At 43.8% G+C, this 13,319-nt stretch overlaps 1 protein-coding gene across 3 annotated transcripts in view; it reads right to left on the bottom strand.

Annotated features, from left to right (window-relative positions):
• Positions 1–4,489: 4,489 nt before the first annotated feature.
• SBF2 (SET binding factor 2) overlaps positions 4,490–13,319 on the bottom strand; it is a 490,797-nt gene continuing 481,967 nt past the window's right edge. For all 3 annotated transcript variants that reach the window (XM_086678004.1, XM_086678005.1, XM_086678006.1), the window contains 5 exons: positions 13,156–13,260; positions 10,793–10,986; positions 10,012–10,099; positions 7,217–7,348; positions 4,490–6,227 (listed from right to left, as the gene is read on the bottom strand). In XM_086678004.1, coding sequence (XP_086534130.1) covers positions 6,129–6,227; positions 7,217–7,348; positions 10,012–10,099; positions 10,793–10,986; positions 13,156–13,260 — 618 coding nt within the window. In that variant the 3' untranslated portion in view covers positions 4,490–6,128. The remainder of the gene's footprint in view (positions 6,228–7,216; positions 7,349–10,011; positions 10,100–10,792; positions 10,987–13,155; positions 13,261–13,319) is intronic.

Raw genomic sequence — 13,319 nt, 5'->3', positions numbered from 1 at the left:
GCAGGCCTCCACGGTAGCTTACAAAGAAGCCCTTATCTCTGGCAGTGGAGAACAGATATAGCTGAGAGGCAGGCTGGAGATAAGAGTTGCACAGATAAGTCTGATTGCTCAGCCAAGGTAGTTATGTGAAGGTCAGGCCCTGGTGGGGAAAAACTGGAACCCTGAAACATGAGCTAAAGACATCAGGATGGATGCCCCTGAAGATGTTGGTGCTGCAGCCTTCCTGACCCTTGATGCTTGCAGAGATGGCCATCCCTCCTCCTTAAGAGCTCCCATCTCTGCTGTGCTGAAAGATGCCACAGAGGCCTCACCCTTGCTGGGCAACAGGTACCCTCTCAGGTGCTGCCCCCACTTCCTCTCCTGGTAGCCTAGGACAGTAATTAGGGTTGAATTCCAGACTAATCCAGCTGGGGACACACTGGGCCTGATAATGGAGGAAAGAGACGCTACATGAAAGAATGGTAACTATCATGGACACTGGCAGGAGCCAGGGGAATGCTCCTGGGATTGCATTTTGGGAATGCTTAAGGGGGCTGGGTGTGAGACTGGAAAAGCAAGCATTCAGGGATTTGGGGGCACTCTATTGAGACACAGATTTAATACCCTAGATGGGCCATTAGAGGATGGGGAAGATTCTGCTGGGGTGGCTCTTAGAAGCCTGGAAAAAGCAGTGGCCAACACTCAGTGAAATGGAAATATCCGAGTTTTCCTGGCAGATGGTAAAGAAGAAATTAAAGAAGCTGGCAAAAGTGGGTGTGCTGGAATGGATACATTGTGTAAGGCCAGTAATGACAGAGGGGCAGGAAAGGGGGCTCAACCCATAGAAAGTTGCGGAGAAAGCTAACAGAGCATGATGTCCCTAGGGGCAAACCAGGCAGCCAATAAGGCTCTGCTTAATACCTGCAATTTAAATATTTAAAAAAAAATTTTTTTTTAACGTTTATTTTTGAGACAGAGAGAGAGTATGAATGGGGGAGGGTCAGAGAGAGGGAGACACAGAATCTGAAACAGGCTCCAGGCTCTGAGCTGTCAGCACAGAGCCCGACGCGGGGCTCGAACTCACGGACCATGAGATCATGACCCGAGCCGAAGTCAGCCGCTCAACTGAGCCACCCAGGCGCCCCAATACCTGCAATTTAAAAAGCAGACAGGAATGGAGGTGCAGGAGGCAGGTGCAAGGGAAATTCTTGGTCTCTTGCTCAGTCCCCAGACCTGAACCAATTTGCAGATATGGGACCCACTGACTGAAGAGGAGGCCAGTGTCTAGTAAGAAGGACTCCGCAAAACAGCAACAAGTATGTATAGTGATGGTTCCTGAAGTTTTTCCCCAAAGGTGGGAAATGTATTTGGGCGACTGTTCACAAAAGAAAGGGGACTAGCAGACACAGAGGTTTAGTTGACATTAACATCTGGAGACTCAAAGTGTCATCGTGGGCCCTTTTTTAGAAGGAGGCCTGTGGAGGTCAGGTAGAAAGTGGAGTTGTGGCTAAGGTCTGGCTTGCTGGGTCCACAAAGCTGCCCAGAAGGCCCTTGTACCTGACTGCTTAGTTAGAACTTACATGCTCTGGCCTGAAGGGATCCCCACCTCAGGTCACTGGCTTACTGGGTGGGAGAAATCGCAGTAGAGAAGGCCAAGTACAAATTTCTGAAATTGCCATTTCCCTGCTCCTTTGCCTTGCCCAAGATAGAAAATAAAAAAACTCACCTCATACCAGGGGATGTGACAGAAGTTAATGCCACCATTAACAATTTAAAGGATGAAGGGGTCGTGGTCCCTTACCATTTCTCCATTTAATTTGCCCATCTGACCTCTGCATGAATCGGCTGGATCTTGGAGCAAGACTAGACAGATTGCCTCAGGTATAACCAAGTAGGAGCCCTGCTGTGTGTCAGACATGGAATCATAGCTAGAGCAGATTAATAAAGCCATAGGTATGTGGTTTGCAGTCACTTGGTCAATGTGTTCTTTTCCATTCCAATTAGAAAAGATCAGAAACAGTTCCTATTCACATGGGATGGGCAACAATATTCATTTACAGTTTTGCCTCAGGGTTGTGTGAACTGCCTTTCCCGCTGTCTTAATCCTAAGAGGTCAGGACCATGTGGACATCCCACAGAATGTCACACCAATCCATTACATCGATGACCTGGTGCTGATTAGGCAGGATGAGTAAGAGGTGTCCCTAAGCTGGAGGCCATGGTTAAGTCACATGCACTTCCAAGTACAGCGTATAAAACCTATGAAGACCTAAGGACCTGCCACTTTAGTGAACTTTTTAAGCGGTTCAGTGGTCAGTAAAAGGAAGCAAAAGTAAAGAATAAGATAAATTGTTGCATATTGTATCTCTTGCCATGGTGAAGAGAGCACAGTGCCTGGCAACCGTCTTTGGGTTAGAGGCAACATATTATTCTGGGTGACGTGTAAAGCTGCCAGCTATGGGGGGTGGGGTCCCATGACAGGAAAATGCTCTGAAAAAGGTCCAGGCATGGTAGCCTGGAAGCTGGAGGTGTTGGAAATGTCAGCAGTGGGAAGAGGAAAGATGTAATAGCATGGAGCTTATGGCAAGCCCAGTGGGAGAATCCCAAAATAGGCCTCTGGGATGCCACAGCAGGGCCACGTTATCAGTGACTGTGGATTACGCACATTTTGAGAAGCAGTTTATGGCATGTTACTAGGCTCTGGTAGAGACAGAACATTTGACCAAGTTACACCAAGAGGGACATCTGAAACTGCCCATTATGACTTGGGTTCTGTTGAATACATCAGGTCATAAAAACGGATGAGCCTGACAGCATCTATAAGATGGAAATACTACTTCTGGGACTGAGCCTGAGTGAGGCCAAGCCCAATGGGTAAACTGCATGAGGACAGAGAGTTGATAATTTTTTGTACTGATTACATGTTGAAATATTTTTGATACACTGGGTTAAATAAAATATCTTGAAAATAAGATGAAATGTTATTAAAATTAATTCCATCTACTTCTTTTTACTTCAAAAAAGATACATTATAGGGGTGCCTGGGTGGCTTGGCTGGTTAAACATCCAACTTCAGCTCAGGTCAGGATCTCTTGGCTCAAGGGTTTGAGCCCTGAGTGATCCTCTGTGCTGTTGGTGCAGAGCCTGCTTCAGATTCTCTGTCTCCCCCTTTCTCTGCCCCTCCTCTCTCAAAAATGAAATAATATTAAGAAACATACATTATATGGCTCCCAATATGTACCTATTTTGCAGTGCTGCTCTAAGCTCTAGCTCTTCAGCAATACTGTCTTATTCTTTGCTTAATTCATAGCTTCTGTTGCTGCTGCTGAAGGCATTTCCCGGCTATCAGCTTGAGACTGTTCAGAAATTCTTTATAGGATGATGGGGTTACTTAACAACTCTGAAAAGAACTTCCAATGAAATATCTAGAAATGTCCATTTCTGTTGAGAAGCAAACCTGCCATACCATTCACAGTATAAGCTCTAGCTCTGGAGGAGAGCCACTGGGAAGTGAGAATAAAGAACTCGGGCCAAAGGGTTTGGGGAGTGAGACCTGTATGAATGTGCTCCTTTTGAGATCTGCATCTTTCAAGAGCCCAGCCACGGACAGGCTCTGTCACAGGTGCCAAGGTGGGGGGCTGGTGGCGGTCAAGCCTCTGACACAGTGCCAGGCCCTAGTCCTTCTTCCTTGGAATCCAGTGCTTTTCTCCCCTTCACAGCTAAGATCTGAGGCATGAAGGGCATCTGGATATTCTTGTGCTCAACCCCTAATCTCAGTTGTTTCCCCTGTGACTGAAACTCAGGGACACAGCAGGGGCAGAATGGCAGGTCCCAGGACCAGCCATTAAGAAGAGAGGCCTGGGACCAACCCTTGCCTGGATCACATGAGCCCTCTAGACTGAGAAGATCTGAAGGCTCAACGGGCCCTTTTTGCCCTCAGAGAGGGCTCCTGGATATCAACAGACTTAGAGGTTCAGCCCCGAGATGAGAATGTGCATTCTGTTGGCTACATGTTGAGATGTAGCTAAGGTCCCCAAGGTAAACTCCAAGGGTTTAGCTAGAAGTGCTGTCCAGAACTGAAATCACTGATCCCCATTTGTGCTATTTAACAATTTCCTGAAGCAGAAAAACCAGCCACCCAACCAGAGTTCACTTCATCCTGCTTAAAATTCTCACAAACTGTCACATACCATAGGTGGCAAAACTGTGACCCAGATGATGTAAAGGACCTCACCAATTTCACACAGCTCACTAGAGCACAAATAGTGGCTTCAGGTCTCTTACCTAAACTCTGCAGCAGCACGTCCAGAACCCAGAAGCTCATGCCAGTTTGTCCAATGTCTCTGGTAACCTTCTATGCAAAGGGCAGTGATGGCATTAATAGAACCAGGGCACCACATGGGCTGTTTTACTCTTGAGCTTTTAGTCTTGTATATAAATCCTGAATGTTGCCTGCTTAGTGCTACGCACTACACGATGAGTTTTATTTCACAGTAAATGAGGGATGCTCTTTCTTAAGAAATAAATTTAATTCGGGGTGGTTAGTGCATGTAAGGCATGTAACCTTTATGAAAGTTAAAAGAATCCAGTTATAAAAGAAGCACTGTATACAGTCTCAAATCGCTGAAGGTACAATGGGCTCCGTATTTTACAAAGTACAAAAAATTATTTCATATACAAAGAAAAAATACAAATAATGTGCAAAAATCATTTTCACAGGTGGCAATTTATAAAATGAAAATGGTAGAAAAATCCTTCATTCTTATTATCCCCAATTTCTTATATATTAACACAGGTCTATTTCCTAGCGTGTAGGTAATTTTAAATTTGAAAATCTGATTTATTTTTCATCTACAAAGACAAAGTGGTTTTTTTTATTTTTTAAAAAGGGAACTATTTTCATTACTGAAATCTTATGCATGAATCAGTTACTTTTATATTAAATTATAAGTAGGCTATCTGAAAAACAAGGATATAGAAATCGTATGTACATATTTTTGAAATATTAGTTTGGTATTTAACATATTAACATTTCAAAACGGCGATCTAGCTACCTCTGACTCCAGTTGGGCTTCAATGCCTGTAGCAGAGATGCTGCTGCTCCTCACAGGGAACAAACAGCATTCCTCGGATCTTTAGCTGAACAAACACAAGGTTATCAAAAGTAGAGAAAATCTACAAACAGTTCTTACTGTTCACGTGCACAAGTGCTGTTTGGGTATCTGATTGTGCCACAGACACAGCCCCTGGCACAGGTGTAATGTGCTTGTAGACAGCTGGCTTCTGTCTTTCCAACACCTTCACTTCATTAGGAGTTCAGTGCAAGTGTTTGTGAGTTAGTGCATTCAGCTTTTTGCATGTTATTCTGTGTAAGGAGCTGTCAGGGAACAGAAGAATACACAGGAACACAAAGTCCTGGATCCTCAGGGCACCTGTGGCCTAGAAAATTCAGTGTTTTGAAAGTAGTATTTTCCTGCATTGGCCTTGTCATTGTTGCATCATTCCCTGGACCGTCTTTCTCCTTCAGGAGAATCCTGCGTGTTCCTCGTCTGCCACTGAGCACTCATGTTCTTGCTGTGATCCCCCATGGCTGAGCAGGGGTTATGGAAGCACCTTTTGGCAGCACCAGATAGCTGAGCATCTCTAAGGTCAGGCAGTAGGAGTAGGAGCTATTCTGCTGGGAAATCTGTTCTGTGCAGAACATGAGATAGTGTTGGCGGGGTTTTGATTTTTGCTAGTCAGAAAGCTCTCCAAGGAAATTATGACCTTGGGGAACAAAAAGGATCTAGTTTCATCAAGAAGGACTCAAGTAAATAGAAACCATTTATCTAGGGGATGGGTGACAGATGGCTCAGGAAGCATTCTTCTGATCCCTAACCACTAAGACCCTGTTAGAACAACCTAGTGCAAGATACAGGGAGTGCCTGGGGTTCTTGACCAGACCTCTGTGACATATTCATTCAGGCTAAGCAGACATAGCAATTGTTCAAAGAGGGCACTGGGTAAGACTGGGCAGAAGAACCTCAGGCCTGGGATGACTCCTCAGAACCAAAGAGGAAGCTGTCAGCTCCTCAAGGATTCATGCACTTTATTCTATCTGACAGCACGAGGCTTTCCTCCCTCTTTTTTGCTTGGGTTGACCATGGGCATCAGGCGTCAGAGATACAGCTCTGGATCCTGTCCATCCACTGCTGGGCACTCTGTCCATCCTGGGCACAGAAGTTATACACACGTTTGCTGGTCTTGAGCTACAAAACCAAATGAACAGAAGCAGAGATGAAGGGCAGGCCTGTTTTATGGCTTTGGGCAAGTGTGTGAATCAATCTCAGTGAACTTCCCCTCCGTACTGCTTCAAAACCTCTGTTTTCTCTTTCTTCCGCTACCATACTGTCACTGACATTATAGTCACTTTGTTTCTTTGGTCCCCAGAGTCACAGCAGATGTTAATAGAATGACACTGGCAGAAAAAGGAGACATACTAGGAGAGCCTTACTCCTAAGGAGGAGGGTCAGGAGCCTCGGGCCTCTCCCATGCACTGTACCAGGAGCAGTGCAGTGCAGCTCCCTGGGCTCCTCAGGGAAGCCGGAAATTCACCCCCACCAAGAAGTTGTCTTTCTTGTCCTCTTTCCATCCCCTTCTCTAAAGGCTTAAGTTAGGGACACACTGGAAGCCCGGAATCAGGTAAATGGCCTCATAGCCAGAGCAGAGCCCTTGAGTGTGGCTGTGCTCTTTATGAAACCCTGCTTGGCTATGGGAACTGGATGAGAACCCTATCATGTGGCCCATCAAATGCCCCAAGGCTCACCTAAGGGCTGTTGAAGATGTTAGGACCAACAGTCATCATATATGACTAAGGACAATTTTTATGGATGGTCAAACATGAAGACCACTGGATCCAAAGGGAAGTAGTGTCTGTTCTTGAATAGGTGGTGAGTAAAATAACTAACAATGTTTTTATCAAGGAATTCATCTGCTTCCATGTATGGCTGGACACCCAGTAAAGGAGTCCTTTGTGCAAAGCAGCGCACCACAGCTTGGAGATGGACAGCTTGGAGATGTCAGGTTTGGGGATCGAGTGCTAAGTTCAAGTTCTGGAGCAATTTCCATAGCCAAGGGGTTATCATCTGTCACCACCAATTGCTCTGAGGCCCCATAATTCTTGGAGGTGGATGGATTTTAAGGAATCATGTACAGACAGAGCCAGGTTTTCTAGTGAGATGTAGTGAGATCCACTTACATCAAAGAAAGCCTTGTCACTCGTGTGCTTTGGGGCTCCCATGCTAGGGCCAGCAGGGATGACCATTTCTACTTCAGCCAGATCAATGTGGCCTTTACAGCTTGTGTCCTCACCTGAGTCATAGTATCGCAGCTGGAACCAAAAGGATACAGATGGGAAATAAGAGACACAGAAAAGGAAAATGGTATGACTTTTCAAAATGTATTTGAATACTTGCCTCTGTACCTTGCTAAACTGTGTCTGAAATAATAAGCAAGAAAATAAAAACACTGTTGATTTTCGGAACGAGGACTAGGTGGCTGACAGAAAGGAGGAAAAAGACATATTTTTCTGAAATTCGAATGAATAAAAGTATTACATGTTAAAAACTAAAACTAAATGTCAGCTAACAATTGGAAAAAATATATGTAACATATAAAAGAGGTTGTTTAGAAAAATATGCAGAATTCCTAGAAATTGATAAGAAAAAGATAAACAATTTAGTAGAAAAATGGTCAAAAAAATCTCAACAGGTAAGTCACAGAGGAAATGCAAAAGACCTATAAACATTTAAAAAGATGGGCAACCTCACTGATGAAAGAAAAGGGATGTAATCAGTAAGATTTCACTTTTCACTTAGATTAAGAAATATTCACGGTGAGGGCAAGGCACTAGGTATTCTCAAACATTGCTAGTGGAAATATAATTTGTTAGAAACTTTTTGGACAATTTGGCAATATCATCTAAAATTTAAAATGTTTATGCCTATTGATATACCTTCTCACCTCTAGAAATGTATCCTACAGAAACAATCCCACAAGCATGCAGAGATACACATAAAGAGGTTTCCTTCAGCACTGTTTTGATCAGGTAAAAACTGAAAAGATGTATCTGTCTTTCATTGGGGTGTTGGTTAATTAAATGATGGTTGGTTAATTATATCAGTGATACAGACTACTATATATAGCTTGTCAAAAATTATAAGGAAGATCTATATGAACTGGTAGGAAAGTATGTTCAAGATATACCATATAAAAAATACAAGTTGCCAAACCACATGTAAATCTAAAGTGATTTTTGAGGGGCACCACCTGGGTGGCTCACTCAGTTACATGTCTGACTCTTGATTTCAGCTCAGGTCATGATCTCATGGGTTCATGGGGTCAAGCCACACATCGGGCTCTGTGCTGACTGTATGGAGCCTGCTTGAGATTGTCTCTCTCTCTCTCTCTGTCTGTCTTCCCTGCTTGCACTCACACACACACACTCTCTCAATCTCTCTCTCAAAATAAATAAATAAATAAACAAACATTTAAATTGATTTTTGAAAAACAATAAATAGCTCACCATTTGACTGAGTGGTTATCATGTGCCAGGACTGGATATCACTCTCTAACTAAATGAGTCTGGATTTCACTCTCTAACTTACACAGTAGGAAAGGGTCTGATGCCTCTGTCACTGTGGTTCTGGCCTCAGACTTTTCTGTCTCTCCAGTCAGGCATGGTATAAGTAGGTCTAAATGGAAAAACTATATACCTTTCGTGTTAAATCCAAAAGATTGGTAAGAATGCAAGTATAATTTGGTGTAACTGTAAATTACAGAAAAATTATGACATTGTCCTATGTTATATTTAGTGGTTTAATGGAACTTTTCTCCACAGTGTAGGCTCTATGATTTCAGACACATTGTTATTTTAAAGTACAACCCCCTCCACCCCCCCCCCCCCCCCACCAAGGGCTTCCATTGCATATTTGTAAATAAATTCTCTATATTCTTCCACAGGGACTGTGTAACTTTTATGAAATTCCCTGAGCAGAGGGAAATGTGATCCCCATTTCAAATCTGTATCTGGAAAGAGTTTCCTAGGTGCACGTACGACCAGAGCACTGTATAGGGGTACTAGTTTGTATCTTTCTCAGCAGAGTCCATTTTAGAAATGAATGCACTGAGAATCAAGATGTGTACCCCTCTGCCTGAGGCTGAGCAGTCAGTTCCAAGGTAGAGTGAGGCCCACAGTCAGAATATTTGGAGACCATGAGAATGTCACCATGGAAGGGTATGGAGGGGCTGGAGGTTTGGGTAGGGATCCCTCACCCCTGAGATTACTGGAGCAAAGATCATGATACTAAGAATTGCAGGGGTTGCTGTAGCAATAGCTAAGAACCTAACAATGGACAAAGGACTTCCCAACATGGCCAGTGAGGTCCAGGCTAGTACTTGCTCAGTGAGAATTCCCTCTTTGAGTGGGTATAGCCCCTTCGGCCTATTTCAGGGCCCCCTCTCTCCACTGTTGCTCTCATTTTGAGGGAAAATGATGCTTTCTTTAGTAACCAGTACATGATGAGCAATAAATGTTTGTCAAATAAATTAATGCCCTCAGTTTTGAATGGATGCTTTATGCTGCAAAAATGAAGGTAATCTGTATTCTGAGGACTGCTCCCAAGCACAGGCTCTATATATGCATGTGGAATGCAACCCACTGAAAAGCTCAGGTCCTCTCCTGGCCTGGGTTTTAAGAGCAGGCAGCAGAAGATATTTGAGCATGAAAAGCAGAGTTCTAGTGCTCTTAATGCTCTGGGCCCCAGTGTCACTGCCTCTGCCTGTATACATCAGGCAGAGCTACTTTGGACCTTCCCTCGGAAGGCTACTGCCCTAACTCAGGGACATGCTGAGTCCTTGAAGAAGCCCACAGGGAGCATATGTGAGGTCTTGTCTGAACATGAGGGATGTGTCTGTCTGTTTAGAGTTGTACAACAGCCAGGGACTGAGCCTAGCTTAGAGAAAAGTGATTTCTGTAGGCTTTGACAGTATTACCTGATGTTTTGTTACATCCAACACGAACCAACGGGGCTTCCAACCTTTCAGCAGAGCCCCTCTTTTGTAAAGTGTTCCTTCGAAGGACCTAGAAGAAATGATGACAGGTCAGTTAACTTTGGTTTTCATTTAAAAAGTACTGTGAAGAGGATGTCTGTTGTTTTTGTCTGTCAAGTCTCTCTTTCTCTCAGATAGTCCCCCAAAAAGGCAATCAGAATTCTCTCCAGAATTTTTCTACTAGACTTATGGGGGAAAGACTGCCTCTTTCTGCTGGAATTACCAAATTTGTGAGGTTTGGAGCTCACGGTAGCCATCTTTTGTGCCATGTTGGGAATGATGCAACCCACAAGGAAAGCAGAGCCAGCAAATGAACAGAAGCTTGAAGATACTATGTGAGAAACTGGCACATCCTTGGCCCTCCCAGTCTACGTGAGTAAATTCCTTTTTGCTTGAGCTAGCTAGCACGAGCTGGCCTTCTGACGTGTGCCACCACAAAAGTGCTGACTAACATACGTTCCCTCAAGAGATCTGACACACATGAGATAACGATAATCAGGACTCAACCACAAATAGCTATAACCTCTTGGCATTATTTTAGTTGTAATTTTGATTTTTCCTCTTTAAAGACCCCTTTGACACATTTAAAATAGGAACAAAGAAAGAATCGAGGCAAACCCAGTTATGTGGCAAACCCATTTAAGTTTATAGGAGGCAGTACCGCACAGGCCTGGCTGATTGAAGGGCCTGTGGTGCAGCCGCAGGCAGGGTTCAGCGTGCCCACCTGTTCTCGTCATTCTTGGTTGTGTACTGGCTGTACAGCGTGGCCGCTCTCCGGTCCACTCCATTGGATGGGGAGATGCTGGCACTCTGCTCCTCCCCCGTGCTGCTGTCTGGCAGGTGCAGCAGAGACCTCTTCTGATAGGAAGGTAGGTTGGTAGACACAATTCCTGGGGAGCCTGAAGGGTGTCTCTGGGGCTGAAAAAGAACTATACTTCAGGAAAAAACACACCCCTCCACCCCCCAAAATAGAAGGTAATACATTTGCATTTTAAGTGAAAAAAAAAAAAAGAGCTAGGAAAGTTTTACAAAGATTTTATTGAGCAACTAATCCAATAATTTCATTTCTGAAAATTTATGTCAAAGAGAAAACTGGAGCAAAATACACAAAGTATATGTACAAAGAGGTTTATCCTGCAGTTGTTTATAAAAGAAAAAATTCAGAAACAACCTACATGTCTATCATTAGGGGACTGGTTAAAAAAATATTTCCATCAATGGAATTCTAGAAGCCATTAAAACTACCATGCTGGTTTATATACAGTGACCAATGGGAGGCCATGTATGCCTCATAGTAAGTAAAAAAGAAAGCAGGTTTGAAAATAGTATGTATAGGGGCGCCTGGGTGGCTCAGTTGGTTAAGCGGCCGACCTCGGCTCAGGTCATGATCTCGCGGTCTGTGAGTTCGAGCCCCGCATCGGGCTCTGTGCTGACAGCTCAGAGCCTGGAGCCTGTTTCAGATTCTGTGTCTCCCTCTCTCTGACCCTCCCTGTTCATGCTCTGTCTCTCCCTGTCTCAAAAATAAATAAAACGTTAAAAAAAAATTAAAAAAATAGTATGTATGGGGGCACCTGGGTGGCTCAGTAGGTTAAGTGTCTGATTCCTGGTTTCAGCTCAGGTCATGATCTCACAGTTTGTGGGATTCAGCCCCGAGTCAGGCTCTATGCTGACAGTGAAGGGCCTGCTTGGGATTCTCTCTCCCCTCTCTCCCTGCCCTTCCCCTGCTTACTCTCTCTCTCTCTCTCTCAAAATAAATAAAATAAAATAAATAAACAAATAAATAAATAAATAAATAAATAAATAGTATGTATGGCAAATCCCTTTTATATGTATGTTTTGAATGATACAATAAGCTTAGTGGTTTATTTCTAGGTTTTAAATTGTGGGTGATTTTTGTCCTCTGTTTATAACTATTTGTGTATTGTCTTATTTAAAAGAATAAGTATATCTCACTTTCATAACCAGCAAAAATATCAAGAAAGTATTTTATTTTTCTGAGAATTAAAGCAGTAAGACAGCACCCACCTGTGGCCTGATAGTAGCTCCAGAACTGCCATTGGAAGGCAACAGCTAGTGCCCAGAGGATCCCTTCTTACCATGCCAGAGGCTTTCTTCTACACCCGATTCTCCCTGCCCTGCTGTGACATCGGACCCTGCTGACCTCTCCTTCTTTCTGAAATGCTCTTTTGAACATTCACATCTGTCCTTCTGTTGCATCTGGAGCTAGTGTGATGTGGATTTGATGGTGCCTGTCCCCTCACACATCAGAAGGGACACCACTCCCTCACTGTGGGGTAAGTGGGAGGCTAAAGTGTACAGGGTGCTCAGCACAGTCTTTTGCACGTATTACATGCCTGATAAAAGTTTAAATCAGAACAGAGAGGGGGGTTGTGAAAAACAGAAAACAGAGTGTTTTTAAAATATTAAAAAATTTTAATGTTGATTTATTTATTTTGAGAGAGAGAGTACAAGCAGGGGAGGGCCAGAGAGAGAGGGAGAGAGAGAGAATCCCAAGTAGGCTGTGCACTGTCAGCACAGAGCCCGACACTGGGCTCGAACTTGAGAACTGTAAGATCATGACCTGAGGTGAAACCAAGAGTGGGACGCTTAACTAACTGAGCAACCCACGTGCCTCTGTTTTTAAAATATTTTTATAATAAATATTTCTCAATTCAGAAACAGAAAAGGGGGTGTGAGCAACAGAAAGTAGCATAATTTGTCTTTTAAAAATATTTTCTTTTCTCTGGTTATTTCTCTGAAGCAAATACGGTCCGGGTGTTCCCCTCCCCACTCGTGGTAGAAAATCAGCTGAAACCACAGAGACACAGATAGAAAAGAACCCAGTAATTTTCCGTGGATGCGGGGCCCTGAAACACAAGTATTATGTCACTGCGGTGAAGTGAGACACTCAGGAACTATTCAGTCATTTGGAACTTTCTGCCCTGGACCTCCAGGGCATGACCCCTCCCTTTCTACCCTTCTCTTTGGCCATAAACTCACCTGGGATACCTGTGGCAGCGGGCCCTACCTGACCTAGCACCCTCAAAAAGCTCAGAAGTAGCTCCTCAAAGGATTTTACCAACTCACACGGTCTGTTCTGGGCTCTTCTTTAAGGTCCACAGTTACTCTTTCCCACAGCTGCTGCCACTTCTCAGAGGTTTGGTTCAATTTATGCTCCAATCTTTCAATTTCCTGCAAAGTAATAAAAAGGAGTTTTCTGATAGTAAGTATTTCATAGAAATCAGGACGTG

The sequence above is a fragment of the Puma concolor genome, chromosome D1 (genome assembly GCF_028749965.1).
Source record: "Puma concolor isolate L17-30 chromosome D1, mPumCon1.1.hap2, whole genome shotgun sequence".
NCBI lineage: Eukaryota > Metazoa > Chordata > Mammalia > Carnivora > Felidae > Puma > Puma concolor.
Note: the sequence above shows the minus strand (reverse complement) of the source record. Positions and strands in the feature narration are given on the sequence as shown.